The sequence below is a fragment of the Hyla sarda genome, chromosome 10 (genome assembly GCF_029499605.1).
Source record: "Hyla sarda isolate aHylSar1 chromosome 10, aHylSar1.hap1, whole genome shotgun sequence".
NCBI classification, from domain to species: Eukaryota; Metazoa; Chordata; class Amphibia; order Anura; family Hylidae; genus Hyla; species Hyla sarda.
The window spans coordinates 71414515-71429054 of record NC_079198.1 but is presented as its reverse complement, the minus strand read 5'-3'; the positions used below and the strand labels follow the sequence as shown (position 1 = coordinate 71429054).

The 14540-nt window shown below is 45.7% G+C and overlaps 1 protein-coding gene across 3 annotated transcripts in view; it reads left to right on the top strand.

The window, feature by feature from the left end:
* Window positions 1-14540, top strand: part of ANAPC4 (anaphase promoting complex subunit 4) — a 70939-nt gene that overhangs the window by 17040 nt on the left and 39359 nt on the right. For 2 of the 3 annotated variants that reach the window (XM_056541908.1, XM_056541910.1), the window contains exons 2-8: window positions 230-380; window positions 1812-1917; window positions 1997-2129; window positions 2689-2763; window positions 3047-3073; window positions 13461-13505; window positions 14122-14206. In XM_056541908.1, the coding sequence (XP_056397883.1) occupies window positions 273-380; window positions 1812-1917; window positions 1997-2129; window positions 2689-2763; window positions 3047-3073; window positions 13461-13505; window positions 14122-14206 (579 nt within the window). In that variant the 5' untranslated portion in view covers window positions 230-272. Of the gene's footprint in view, window positions 1-102; window positions 157-229; window positions 381-1811; window positions 1918-1996; window positions 2130-2688; window positions 2764-3046; window positions 3074-13460; window positions 13506-14121; window positions 14207-14540 lie in introns of all 3 variants that reach the window. The other variant, XM_056541909.1, reaches the window with a different exon arrangement.

Here is a 14540-nt window from a genome sequence, read left to right as displayed (position 1 = left end):
ATGGTTTTATTCATTTTGTGCACCTATGTATAAATATATACTTAAATATATACCTCCTATGTTTTGAATTTGAAAAAATCATATTTTATGTTTCCAATTAAGAGGGGTTCGGTGAATGCGCATATGAAACTGGTGGGGATCGGCACCTCCAACAAGGTTAAGAACCACTGCATTAAACCATTTAAATTACATTATGACAACATTATTGCTAAAGTTTCTCTTCTTCCAGATGCCAGTGTGTCACCTGATATTGGAGTAGATGAGATTCTGCAATGCCTTCATTTCGGCAAGTTGGGGAGAAGCAGTTGCCCCATGAAATTATATTTATGTCATGGTCTCCCAAGAGGGATCTTATTGCTCTTGTCAACAAAACTGGAGAGGTAAGTTTGATAAGTAACCAGGTAATGTCTGAATTGTTGTTACCATTCTTACATTTTTAAATGACAAAAAAATGTTAATTCCTAAGTGCTGTTCATGTTAGCATTGTGGCTTCTATTTCTAATAGTCAGATCTGTTGTGAAGTGGATAGGGTCTCATTGCTAGAATGTCCACTTGGTGGGTGTCTGACTGAGCTGGCCCCAGCCAGTTGGTAGAATAAAATGGCAGCGGTACCAGAAAAGCAAAGGGAATTACTGTACATTTTTTATCAAATCTATTTTTATTAAACAAAGAAGAGAGACAAACATATCAATAACAACAGAGGCCTATGTGTAGATAGACAAAGAACAATTCTCCTGAACAGGAGGAGGGGTAGGTTACATATTTCTAAGTTTTTGCTATGTCTTGCTAGAAACCAGTGGGGGATCACAATGGTATTAGTAATATGCCTTCCCAATGTTGTGATGAGATAACCTTCATGGTTAGAAAAGAGCTTTTCTATTTAATCAAATTTTCCCAGGTCAACCTGTGTTAAAGGGGTTGTCTGACAGGATCATTTGATTAAAAAAAAAAGAGTGGACATTAAAAAGGCACCACTCATCTTGATCCTCCTTGACTGCTGATGTTCCATGTCTTAGCCAATAATGGGGGGGGGGGGGGGGGTCTTGGGAGTAATCCCTATTTTATATTTTTACCCATTTTTCCCCTTTTAACAATGAAAATATCACGCTGGGATTCTCATTTTGGGATTTATTCTAATCACCATATTGGGGTAGGGAAGACATTTTTCCTCTGTCATGGGGAAATTGGCATCAGACTCCTGGTTTATTTTGCCTTCCTCTTGATAAACACAGTAGGGTTCTAGGTTGGACACGATGGACTCTTGTCTTTTTTTTCAACCTTACAAATTATGTTACTGTGTTTACATCCTATTCTTTTAAAGAGGTATTCCAGGATTTTTTTTATATGAATGAATGTGTAAAGTTAGTGTAGTTCATAATTGTTTATTTTTAACAGCATACAGCATAGTTCATAATTGTTTATTTTAAACAGCATACAAATTGAGCCTCCTCTCAGATTTTTCCAGGTTGCAGTGCGGCCCGAAACATTACATCACTAGTCAATGGGTGAAGCAACCACTGGGTGGGGAGGAGATCATTCTCCACAGCTCTGCAGGGATTTGTAGCTCAGGTGTGCTGCAAAGGGTGGGGTGACTGATGTGTGGGAGGGAGAAAGTGACCTCACACTTACAAACAAGGGATCCTGGGACTTGTAGTTGGAGGGAGGGAACTCTAACAGGAAAAGAAAGCAACACCGTCTGGCAGGTATATACTAAATAACCCCTTTATGGTCATCATCTAAAGTTGGATTATATAAATACATACATAGTGTGACATCTGACTGTATTTTGCCTCTTAATGTTGCCTCGTCAGGTGTTGCTTCATAGACTGGCAAATATTCAGAGAGTGTGGATTTTACCCCCTAATGAGAATACAGGAAAGGAAGTGACATGCCTAGCATGGAGACCTGATGGCAAAAGTAAGTGGTCTTCTTTATGTTTTGTGCATGATAAATGTTTATCATGTTAATTGTTTTGTTTATTTGTATGTACCCATAGTCTTGGCGTTTGGCCTGGCTGACACCAAGAAGGTTGTGCTTTGTGATGTCGAAAAGCCTGAAAGCCTTCATTCTTTCTCAGTGGAAACAGCAGTGTCCTGCATGCAGTGGATGGAAGTAACAGAGGAGAATAGGTGTGTGCATAGATGGCTCACTGAACCAACACAGATTTTCAGATTTTTTTTTTTAACTGGAAAAAAAAATTATCTTTACACAAATCTTTGACTTTTGTGTGTTAGGATCCATTGCCAGGCTAAGGGTGGCTTAACAATGAGGAATTTCTGGCTGTTTAAATTCAGGCAACTTAATCAGTGCCCCCAGCGCCGACTGAATCAGTCAGCACTAGGCCTGCACAGATATTGCCATTCCCATAGATGGCAATGTATTCCACTTGGATTTCACTGAATGAGCAGGATCATTCCTCTGGCAGTGGAATTTCAGCTGCGGAACGTCCGCTGCTGAAATTCCATAGTCTGCACTATGCAGCGAATCATTTGATAGCAATGGGAATCTGCTGTACTGTAGTTTTGAAACTTAATTTATAAGTGGAATTACGCTCTGAAATTCCTTAGTGTGACGTTAGCCCACTTTTAAGTGTAAAACCATCCACAGAACTAATTCTAGGCTTCTATTGTGTGTGCTTCTGTGATGATTTGCTTTCTCAATTTCAGAAGTTTTTATGTTTTATCTTAGTGTCTTGAAATCATTTTACAATGCAGAAGATGAGTCCAGTATTCTTCTTCCAAGGTTGCCTGCTTTGCCCAAAAAGTAAGAACATATTGTTATTTAATGATTGTGACAAGAGAGCGAAGAAAAATGAATATGCAGAAGATGAGCTCATTATTTTGATTGGTGGGGGTCTGAATACCCCGTCCCCAAACAGATCAAAACGTTTCACATGTCTCTGTGACATGTTGAAAGTTTTGTTATATGACAGGCACACTCTAAGTAAATGTACAAAAAGAAAACAAAATGTTGTATATAGTGTACAGTAAATAAGTTCACTCTGTTACTTATTGTTTTTTTTTTTTGTTTGTTTTGTTTTTTATAGTTACAATGCCACAGCTAAAATATTCAGGTAAGACAACATAAAACTGAGCCTTTAAGTTATTGAAACTGCAAAAACAAAAAAGTTTTTAGCACAAAGAAGTGAAGCAACTTTTTTTATTAGTTTTTTTAATGAAAGCTTGCTTGCACAAAAAATTCAATGACACTTATATTATTTGTTCCTAATAGGATTTGTCCTTAAAGGGGTACTCCATCCATAGACATCTTATCACCTATCCAAAGGATAGGGGATAAGATGTCTGATCGCGGGGGTCCCACCACCTGCAATCTTGGCTGTGGCACCCCAGACATCCGGTGCACGGAGTGAACTTCACTCCATGCTGAATGACTGGCAATGAGGGGTGGAGGCTCGTGATGTCACGATCACGCCCGCTCGTGATGTCACGTCCATGCCCCCTCAATGCAAGTCTATGGGAGGGGGCGTGACAGCCGTCACACCCATAGACTTGCATTGAGGGGGTGTGGCTGTGATGTCACAATCCTCCGGCGCTGAACCCGACACTCTAAACAAACGCATGGAGATCAGACATCTTATCCCCTATCCTTTAATATGGGATAAGATGTCTAGGGGCGGAGTACCCCTTTAATATTTAATTACTCTGTCAGATCAGGTTTTCATTATTTCATTGGAATGTTTTAATAACATTGCTCCTGTGCATAGATATTGCCTGGATATGGTGTCGCCTGGTATTCTGTTTATCTCCAGTGCTGGTGCGATGTCTGATTCTTAGGATTTTTTCACAATAGCAGGAATCATTCCTGCAGAAGATGATTCAGAAAGATGGGACTGAGTGTGTCACTCCACTAGTACTGTACGCAAGTCAAAGAACATTCGGGGTTCCATAACTAGTATGTACCAGCAGCCACAGTAGCATTGTTTTTAAAGTGGTTTTATAGGCATCAGTATCAGGAGATCCAACTCCCAGTATCCCCTTTGAACAGCTGATTAAAGGGGTCATAGCACTCGCGCAGACATTGTGCCCTTATAGCTTCTTATCCAGCTATGTACATATGCTAGTGCCTTTACTTGGTATTGTAGCTTGTGCTATTCCCTTCAATTGGATGAACCTTCCTACTCTAGCTTCCACGTGTGTATTGTTGCCTTCTGGCAAATCTGTGTGTCTCTGTTTTTTAATTTTACCATACAGCTCAGCTTATGTGTAGTCTGTAGACTTTTTTTTAATTTTTTTTATTCGGTTTATTGAAGAGAAAAAAATCATCAGCAATATATACACCAGACAGTATAACAGAGGCATAGGCATGAGTACAGCGCATACAGTCAGTAATACAAAAATAGCCATTGTAGCATAACATTACACGTGTCTGGCCTCAAATTGGCCTAGGTAAGAACCAGAATAGGACAATAACAGGTTCAACATAGAGCATACATACATACATCACAAAGGTACATGAGTAAAGAACATGTAAATAAAATTGTAAAACGAAAACATGTCCGCCACTAACTATGTCACCGTGAAGAAAGGCCCCAACACTGCTAAATTTACCTATTGGGGGTAAGTATTCAACTAGAACACATGCATTCTTACATTGGAGAGGACATCAAACCACAAACTTCACGGAAGGAGCACTGTGTCGCAGGGGAAGAACACCAGGAGCCCCATACACAATAAAACTTAGCTGAACATTGCCTAAGTCTGTAGACTTTTCTTTGTCAGGTGGGATATAAAATGAAAATGGCTGGGAGCTTTACAACATATGAGACAATGTTTCCAGACATTGGAAAAATACTACCTTGTTATCGGGCACTGGCAAGAACAGATCTTGCATCTTGCATGATAAAATTTAGCAATGTATTAAACACACTTATTGGTATTAAAAGTATTTCTATGAAATATCATCTTACTCGTACGGCTCCATTGGGGGACACAGAGACCGTGGGTATATGCTGCTGACACTAGGCAACAAAAAGAAAGTCGGCCCCTCCTGGCAGGATATACTCCGCCTACAGACTCGATACTATCAGTTTTAGCTTAGTGTCCGTAGGAGGAAGACACAGGTCTGGAGTTCTCCAGACCTGGTCTTTTTACTTTTTTATTGTTTAGGGCAGGGAAGTGTTTTTAGCTTTTTATCTCCTTTTTGTTTACTTGTTTTTAGGTGGGGGTTCAAGAGCACAGCACTACCTGTTCCTACATATGCAATGAAGGGGCACAGGCATAGAGTTATGCACTGTCAACCCCTTCTCGCCACCGGCCAGTACCTGGGGTTTTACCTTGGGTCCAGGTCCCCCTATCTACCCTGCTCGTCTCGCTGTCTCAGCCTGGCATGATGCAGGTGTATAATAGCTGGCTGAAGACTTCAGTAGGTACAGTCATGGCCGTAAATTTTTCAAGAAAATAAAGTATTTCTCACCAAAAAGGATTGCAGTAACACATGTTTTGTTATATATATGTTTATTCCCTTTGGGGGAGATGTATCAAAACCTGCCCAGAGGAGAAGTTGCTGAGTTGCCCATAGCAACCAATCAGCGAGCTTCTTTCATTTTTAACAAGGCCTCTGCAAAATGAATAAAGCGATCTGATTGGTTGTTATGGGCGACTGGGCAACTTTTCCTTTGCACAGGTTTTGATAAATCTCCCCCTTTGTGTGTATTGGAACTAAACTAATAAGGAAGGAAAAAAAGCAAATTGGACATAATGTCACACCAAACTCCAAAAATGGGCTGGACAAAATGATTGGCACCCTTAAAGGACAAGTCTCACAGTAAACAATTGTTCAGCTTCTAGTGCAGAAGGTAAAGTTATACGGGTTTGTAAATCACTTCCATTACCAGTGCTGCTTAGAAACAAGCTTTATCTGCATTCTTCTGTCTGACAGGAAAATCAGCTGTTCCAGGTTTTCATGACTTTCGACCCCCTATTCAGGCTGTTATCAGCAGCATCCAGGGGCCGTGACGTGACAATTACCCAGAAAACCCCTGTGCTGCAGAGAGCTGACTGAGCTCGGCCTTAGCCCCTCCCATCTGATGAATATTCACACTGTCCTCCCTCTGTTCTGCAGTGATTGGCTGAGCAGCACTGCCTATATGTCGGCTGATTCAGATCATAGTTCTCTCCCCTCTCCTTGCTAATGTTTTTACACTGATAACGGAGGAGAGGGGGGAGGGGAGGGAGCTGCCAGCGTAGGGCTGTCACACTGAGAATGGAGGGGAGGGAGAGTAGAATTGTCACACTGAGCACTGGGGAGAGAGGAGTGCAGGGCAGAGGAGGGGGGAGGTGATTGTGCCACTGTAAAGCTGTTTCATTGAGATGAGGAGGGGGAGGGAGTGATTTTACAGTGTAAAACTGCAGCTTCAACTCCAGGGTCCCTCTCTCTAAGCACTGAGATTACATTGTGTTTCCTCGTGGCCACCCTGCTGTATAGGGCTATGATTGGAGCTCAGTGTTATGTGACCACCCTGCTGTATAGGGCTATGATTGGAGCTCAGTGTTATGTGGGAGTGGCTAGCAGAGCTGTGGGAGTGGCTAACATAAGTTAGGGGTGGTAACAAGTTCTCTGCTCAGGCAGCTGAGAGCAGGATATGTGAGCAGTGCATGCAGGGAAATGTAGTCTTTGAGATCACAGGCATAGCCACCATAACCAGGAAGTAACTGCAATTTATGAGCTGAATAGCTGGTGAATGGGGGGCGGAAAAAAAATCACAAACATGTCAGAGAGGTGGTAGGTGAATATACTATGGAATGGCTAGGTATTTTTTTTTTCTTTGCTGCATGGGATATCTTCTTTAACTTAATATTTGGTTGCACACCCTTTGGAAAAAATAACTGAAATCAGTCTCTTCCTATAACCATCAATAAGCTTCTTACACCTCTCAGCCGGAATGTTGGACCACTCTTCCTTTGCAAACTGCTCCAGGTCTCTCTTATTGGAAGGGCGCCATTTCCCAACAGCAATTTTTTGATCTCTCCACAGGTGTTCAATGGGATTTAGATCTGGACTCATTGCTGGCCACTTCAGAACTCTCCAGCGCTTTGTTGCCATCCATTTCTGGGTGCTTTATGACGTATGTTTGGGGTCATTGTCCTGCTGGAAGACCCAAGATCTCGGACGCAAACCCAGCTTTCTGACACTGGGTTGTACAGTGCCACCCAAAATCTGTTTGTAATCCTAAGATTTCATGATGCCTTGGACACATTCAAGGCACCCAGCGCCAGAGGCAGCAAAACAACCCCAAAACATCGTGGAACCTCCACCATATTTCACTGTAGGTACTGTGTTCTTTTCTGTTTTTGGTAAACAGTAGAGTGATGTGTTTTACAAAAAAGCTCTATCTTGGTCTCATCTGTCCACAAGAAGTTTTCCATGAAGGATTTTGGCTTACTCAAGTTCATTTTGGCAAAATATAGTTTTGCTTTTTTATGTCTCTGTGTCATCAGTGGTGTCCTCCTGGGTTTCCTGCCATAGCGTTTAATTTTATTTAAATGTCGATGGACAGTTTGCACTGACACTGATGCTCCCTGAGCCTGCAGGACAGCTTGAATATCTTTGGAACTTGTTTGGAGCTGCTTATCCACCATCCGGACTATCCTGCGTTGACACCTTTCATCAATTTTTCTTTTCCGTCCATGCCCAGGGAGATTAGCTACAGTGCCATAGGTTGCAAGCTTCTTGATAATGTTGCGCACTGTGGACAAAGGCAAATCTAGATCTCTGGAGATGGACTTGTAACCTTGAGATTGTTGATATTTTTCCACAATTTTGGTTCTCATGTCCTCAGACAGTTCTCTTCTCCTCTTTCTGTTGTCCATTTTTAGTGTGTCACACACAGACACACAATGCAAGGACTAAGTGAACTTCTCTCCTTTTTATCTGCTTTCAGGTGTGATTTTTATATTGCCCACACCCATTATATGCCCCAGGTGAATTTAAAGGAGCATCATATGCTTGAAACAATCTTATTTTTCCACAATTTTGAAAGGGTGCCAATCATTTTGTCCAGCCCATTTTTGGAGTTTGGTGTGACATTATGTCCAATTTGCTTTTTTTCAAAGGGAATAAACATGTGTATAGCAAAACATGTGTTACTGCAATCCTTTTCTGTGAGAAATACTTCATTTTCTTGAAAAATTTCAGGTTTGCCAACATTTACGACAATGACTGTAAGTTTTTCTGGGACAGGGTGAGTATAATCCCCCCCGGGGTCTTTCTTTTTAGGGCTCTCAACCTCTGGAGTACCCCTGTTTTGTGCCCACTCTGCTGTACCTCAGCATTTTCAGGGACCAGGCTTTCCCTGCTCGGCCATCCTGAATTCCGGGGTCTTTGTTTTCAGTCTCCGGGGCCGACACTCTGTATTTGGGTGCATTCTTCTGGAACCCCGAAGCTCCACGGTCCTTCCTCCAAAGTGGGCGGTTTGCTGTAAAAGTCTATGCCCCCCCCACTCGCTATTTACAGTCTTACGCCCTTCCTGTCGGCTGTGCTGCGCGTGCACAGCCGGCAGCCACTTTTACTTTCTGCCGCCTCCATGTATAAGGTGCCCGGAGCGTTGGGGGTCATTAATTTAGGCCGAGGCTGCGGCCTTGTAGCTCCCCCCACTTCCCGCCAGCCGGGCTTTTCGGCCCATCTCCCTCCACCGTCCTATGACAGTACAGTGCAGGGGTCATGTCTAGGTGCCTCCTTCATTTCTACCAATGAGGGTCTGGCAACATCGGGCTCTGACCTATCCCAGTCAATTTTAGATTTGGCGCAGGTTCAGTGGTGACCGCCTTTGAGCGATCTCCCTTGTGTCCGCTCTCCGGACAGGCTCGTTCTCCTTCCCCTGACCCTTGTCTCGGGCGATCTCACAAACGCCCTAAGGTGTTATCCTTTGTCTCTTCTCCGGGCTCCCGAGCTCAGGACAAGTGCTCTCCTCATGGGTCTCACTCCTCCTCCCCGGATTCCCGGCATCGCCCCCGTTCCAGGGGCCACTCTCCTGGTCGAGGTGCAAGGTCTCCCAAGTTTACATCCTATGTCCGCCTCGCCCTTCATCTAAGGCTTCTTCCACCCGCTCTTGTTCTCCTGGGGCGCTGGAAGATGAGGTGTCAGGTTCTACATCTGATCCAGAGGACTGAACCAGCGTGTCCAACATGGTGGACAGCTTGGTGTCAACCATCAGGGACACCTTTCACCTAGAGGACCCAGGAACTTCGGGCCCCGTTACTGAAGTTTTCTTCCACCGCTCCTGTCGCTCTCCTAAGGTATTCAGCTCTCATGCTGAATTCGACTCCTTACTGGAAGCGGCATGGAAGCATCCAAACAAACGCTTCCAAGGGACTAAGAAGGTTCAGGCGCAGTTTCCATTTTCCCAGGACTTGATTTCGAAATGGGCAACGCCTCCGGCTGTAGATCCTCCGTTTTCCCTCCTGTCAAAATCGACTACTCTTCCCTAGGCGGACGCGGCCTCCTTTAAGGATCTGGCAGACAAGAGGATTGAGAATCTGGCCAAGTTTTCTCTTGAAGTGGCGGGTTCAGCTTTGCTCCCCCATTTCGCTTCAGCTTGGGTGTCAAAAGCCCTATCTATGTGGGCTTCCCAACTCTGCCAGGGCATTTTATATGGGTCCCCATCGGAGGAATTGGCAGATCTTGCTCTTCAACTCTCCAATGCCTGAGACTTCTTGTGCTCTGCTTCCTTGCAGTCTGTCCGTTCTACGGCTTTTGCCACAGTTAACCTGGTGGCGATTCGTTGCTCCATGTGGCTCAAGTCCTGGGACGCCGATGCCACTTCCAAGAAATCTACCACTGAGCTTCCTTTCTCTGGGACCCGGCTCTTCGGAAAAGCCTGGATGAGATTATCTCCAAGGCTACTGGAGGTAAGAGCTCCTTATTACCGCAGAAGAAGTCTCGCCATACCGATTCCTGCAGGAAGTCATCCTCCTTTCGGTCTTTGGACTCGAGTCGGGGAGCCAGACCGGCACCCTCACAGGATAGGAAGGCTCCTTCTTTCAAGGCTCGCACCTCCTGGAAGTCGGATAACCGTTCCGGCCAAGTCAGGCACCCGTAAGCCTCCCTCCGCCTGAAGGGATGCCCCCACCCGGAAATTATTTTCGGGTGGAAGGTCGTTTGTCCCTCTTTCGGGACGTTTGGATTGCCCACGTGCAAGGCTCTTGGGTCCGAGATGTCATTTCCGATGGCTATCGAATCCAGTTTGCTTCCTTTCCAATAAACAGTTTTTTTCCCGATCCTGCCCTCCTCGCTCTCCTTCCTTGGCGGCGGCTTTTCGGGTCGCACTTCGTACCCTTCTCGCTCAGGGAGTGATTGTCTGTTCCTCCCAAGGAGCATTTTTTCAGGATTCTATTCAAACCTGTTCATCGTCCCCAAGAAAGGGGGTTCTGTCCGCCCAATCCTGGATCTGAAGCTCCTCAACCGCCACATACTCCTGCATCACTTCTGTATGGAGTCTCTCCGTTCTGTGGTGGCATCCATGGATCAAGGGGAGTTTTTTTTTTCTCTGTGGATATCCAAGACGCTTACCTTTTACATCCCAATTTTTTCAGCGATATCTCTGCTTCGCTGTTCCGGAAGGCCATTTTCAGTTTGTATCCCTACCTTTTGGTCTGGCCACGGCCCCAAGGGTCTTCACCAAGGTCCTAGCGGTGTTGATCGCCATCCTGCGAAGCTGGGGTGTGTCCGTGATCCCCTACCTGGATGACCTCCTGATCAAGGCTCCAACCAGGGACCAGAATCAGGAGAGTCTGCTTCTCACTTCTCAGACCTTGTCCCGTTTCGACAAGTCCAACCTGATTCCCACGCAGTCTCTGATCTTCTTGGGACTCCAGTTCAACATGGTGGCCGCCTGGGTTCGGCTCCGGACAGACAGTCATCAGGAGTTCCTCTTCTCCGTCATCCTGTACCAGTTTCCATTCATTTCTGCATGGAAGTCCTAGGTCGGATGGTGGCAACCATGGAGGCAGTTTCCTTCGCCCAGTTTCATTGTCGACCTCATCAACTTACTCTTCTGTCCTGGTGGGACAAGTCTCTGCTATCCCTCAATCGCAGGATTATTCTCCCTCCCCCCCCCCCCCCCCAGGACTCACCAGTCCCTCCTGTGGTGGCTTCGGTCTCATCTTCTTCGACAGGGGCGATCTTCCCTGGCCCTCCACTGGCAGGTCATCACGACAAATGCCAGTCTCAGCGGTTGGGGGGGAGTTTTCAGGGATTGAATGATCCAGGGCCAATGGGCCTCCCAGGAAGCTCTTCTCCCCATCAACATCCTGGAACTTCGGGCAATTTACCTTTTGCCTCCTCCATTGGGAGCGCCTTCTCCAGGACGGTCCTGTTCGTGTCCAGTCGGACAACTATACGGCTATGGCATATGTCAATAGCCAGGACGGCACTCGCAGCCCCACGGCAATGACCGAGGTCTCCAGGATCCTGCTCTGGGCGGAACTCAGAGTTCCCTCCATCTCAGAGATTCACATCCAGGGGGTGGCCAATTGGGAGGTGGACTTCCTCTCCTCGCTCCTCTGCCGACCCCAGCAAGTGGTCTCTTCATCCAGAGGTGTTTGCGGAGATCTGCAACCTCTGGGGCACTCCGGACGTGGACCTCTTCGCGTCTCGCCACAACCAAAAAGTTCCTTGCTTTGTCGCGAAGTCCCGAAATCCTCTGGCCCTAGCCATAGATGCCTAAGTGATCCCCTGGTTGCACTTCATCCTCCTATCTCTTCCCTCCTCTTCCTCTCCTTCCCAGAGTCCTGAGGAAACTGAAAGCGGAGGGCTTCTCTGCCATTCTCATGGCTCCGGACTGGCCCAGGCACGTGGTACGCCGATGTTGTTCGCCTACTGGTCGACTAACCACTGCGCCTCCCAGGTTGTCATGACCTGCTCTCTCATGGTCCCCTTAGCCACCCCAGTTTACTGTAGCTGCATTTGCCGGCGTGGTGGTTTAAACAGCTGTTCTATGGGCCTGGGGGTTCTCCCCCCAGGTGTTCCCCACAATGATCGGGGCGCGCAAACCTTCCTCTGCGAGGATAAATCACTGTACTTGACATTCCTACTTTCGATGGTGTGAGTCTCAATCCTTCTCCCCAATTGTTTTCTCCCTTCCACGCCTTCTTTCTTTTTGCAGTCTGGGTTGGAACAATGCTTAGCTCTCAGTTCCCTTAAGGGTCAGGAGTCGGCTCTCTCCATTCTCTTTCAGCGCCCTCTGGCATCTGACCATCACTTTCCTGCAAGGTGTAGCTCATGTGGCTCTGCCGTACAGATCCCCTACTGGGATCTGAATCTGGTTCTCAGTGTTTTCCAGGGTACTCCCTTCGAACCTCTCTGGGACATTTCTCTTCGTGTCCTTCCTCATTGCAGTCACTTCCATTCAGAGAGTTTCGAAGCTGGCGGCTCTCTCCTGCCATTCCCCCTACCTGGTCTTGCACCAGGACAAAGTTGTTTTTCATCCTGTCCCCTCATTTTTGCCTAAGGTAGTCTCCGCCTTTCACCTAAACGAGGATATCGTCCTCCCGTCATTTTGCCAAGCTCCGTCCCATCCCAGGGAACGGTTGCTTCATGGTCTTGACGTGGTACGGGCCGTTCGGACTTACCTTTCGGTCACTTCATCCTTTCTGCCAGTGTGACTATTTCTTTGTGCTTACGGAGGGTTGTCGTAAGGGATTTCCTGCTTCGAAGGCGATCATTTAGCGGTGGATCAGTTGTGCCATCTCTGAAGCTTACCGCTGCAAAGGGAAGACTACTCCTTTCTGGGTCTCAGCTCATTCCACTCGTTCCGTCGGGGCCTCCTGGGCTCTCCCCAACAGGGCTATGGCCTTGCAAGTCTGTAAGGCGGCCACCTTGCACACTTTTTTACAAAATTTTACCAGGTGCACACCTTTTGTGTCCACTGACACTGGTTTGGGTCGCAAGGTGTTGCAGGCGGCTGTGGCCCAGCCTTCCAACTGAGTTGCTCAGGTTCTCTCCCACCCTGGGGACTGCTTTGGTATGTCCCACGGTCTCTGTGTCCCCCAATGGAGCCAAACAAAAAAAGTCGATTTTTATGCTTCCTGTAAAATCTCCTTCTCGAAGGATCCTTTGGGGGACACAGCACCCACCCATTTGTTCCGGTGTCCTTGGTTCGGTTGCCTGTCCGAGGGTTGGTTAGGTTATATTTTGTCTGTGGTTTCCTCAGCTCCGATAGCTCCGAGTCTGTAGGCGGGGTATATCCTGCCAGGAGGGGCCGAATTTCTTTTTGTTGCCTAGTGTCAGCTTCCTGGTGGAAGCAGCATATACCCACAGTTTGTGTCCCCCAATGGATCCTCCGAGAAAGAGATTTTAGGGTAAGCATAAAAATCTACTTTTTGCTATCACTAGAGCAAATAAACTCACTGTAAGTAAACCGATCCTCCGTTTGAATCTCACTTGATACTTAATAATACACATTACTAAATGATTCCAACATTTTTTTTTTTTTTTTGTCACAGTGAAGAGAAATCTGATGAAATAATAAAGCTTTTGGGAGATGTGCGGTAGGTACAAATAGATCTTGCTTCTCTGTGCTCTCCTTGTTTTTCTGGAAACTACAAAGAAACCTGAGTGTTACTTAAAGAGGTACTCCATCTTATCCCTTATCCAAAGGTACCCCGTAGATCTTGGCTGCGGCGACCCAGACATCTGTTGTATGGAGCAAACTTCGCTCCATGCCTGATGACTGGCAATGCGGGGCGGAGGCTCATGGCGTCACGGTCATGCCCCGCTCATGACGTCACTGCCACGCACCCTCAATGCAAGTCTATGGGAGGGGGCGTGACCACCATCACACCCCCTCCCATAGACTTGCATTGAGGGGGCGTGGCTATGACATCACACCACAAGCCTCCTGAACGACACCTGATGCTTTAAACGAACACCGGTTGCATATGTGTTTTATTCAAAGCTGAATGAAAAATAAATAAAATAAAATGATGTTTCTATATATCTACATGGCCATGGTAGCCAATTTACATAGCTAGTGAAAGTCCATTGCCCCTTAGACTTTGTGCAAACTATGTTTTAACTATACTATGACAATGCTATATTGAAGGTCTGCTTTCTGTAAAGAAAATACATCCGTCATTTGTTTTACAATATTTTTTGTCCCATTAGACTTAATGCTTTGGTCCTTGGTGGAGTCTCAGGGGAGATTGAGATCTATGCATATGGCATGTACAAGATTGCAACTATTACAGAGGTATTTTTTCAGTGCAATCCCCTTATTCTTTTTTGGTGCATTTTAAATAAGTATTTGCTCTTTTACTGCGTGTCTGTCCTCAGATCTGTTGTGTTTTTTTATTTTTATCAGTGGCATCATTTCATGTTGAATTGTCAAATTGTATTCTTATTTATGTATTATTTTCCTATTATTTCTATAGCACTTCCACAACCCAAAGCACTGTACACTGCACTCACACTTCCCAGTATTTACAATCTACCATTTACACCCTGTTCCAAATTATTATGCAAATTCTATTTGTGCCACAAAGATTAAATATTTTGTTTTTCAGTTTAACTTATGGATGCTATTG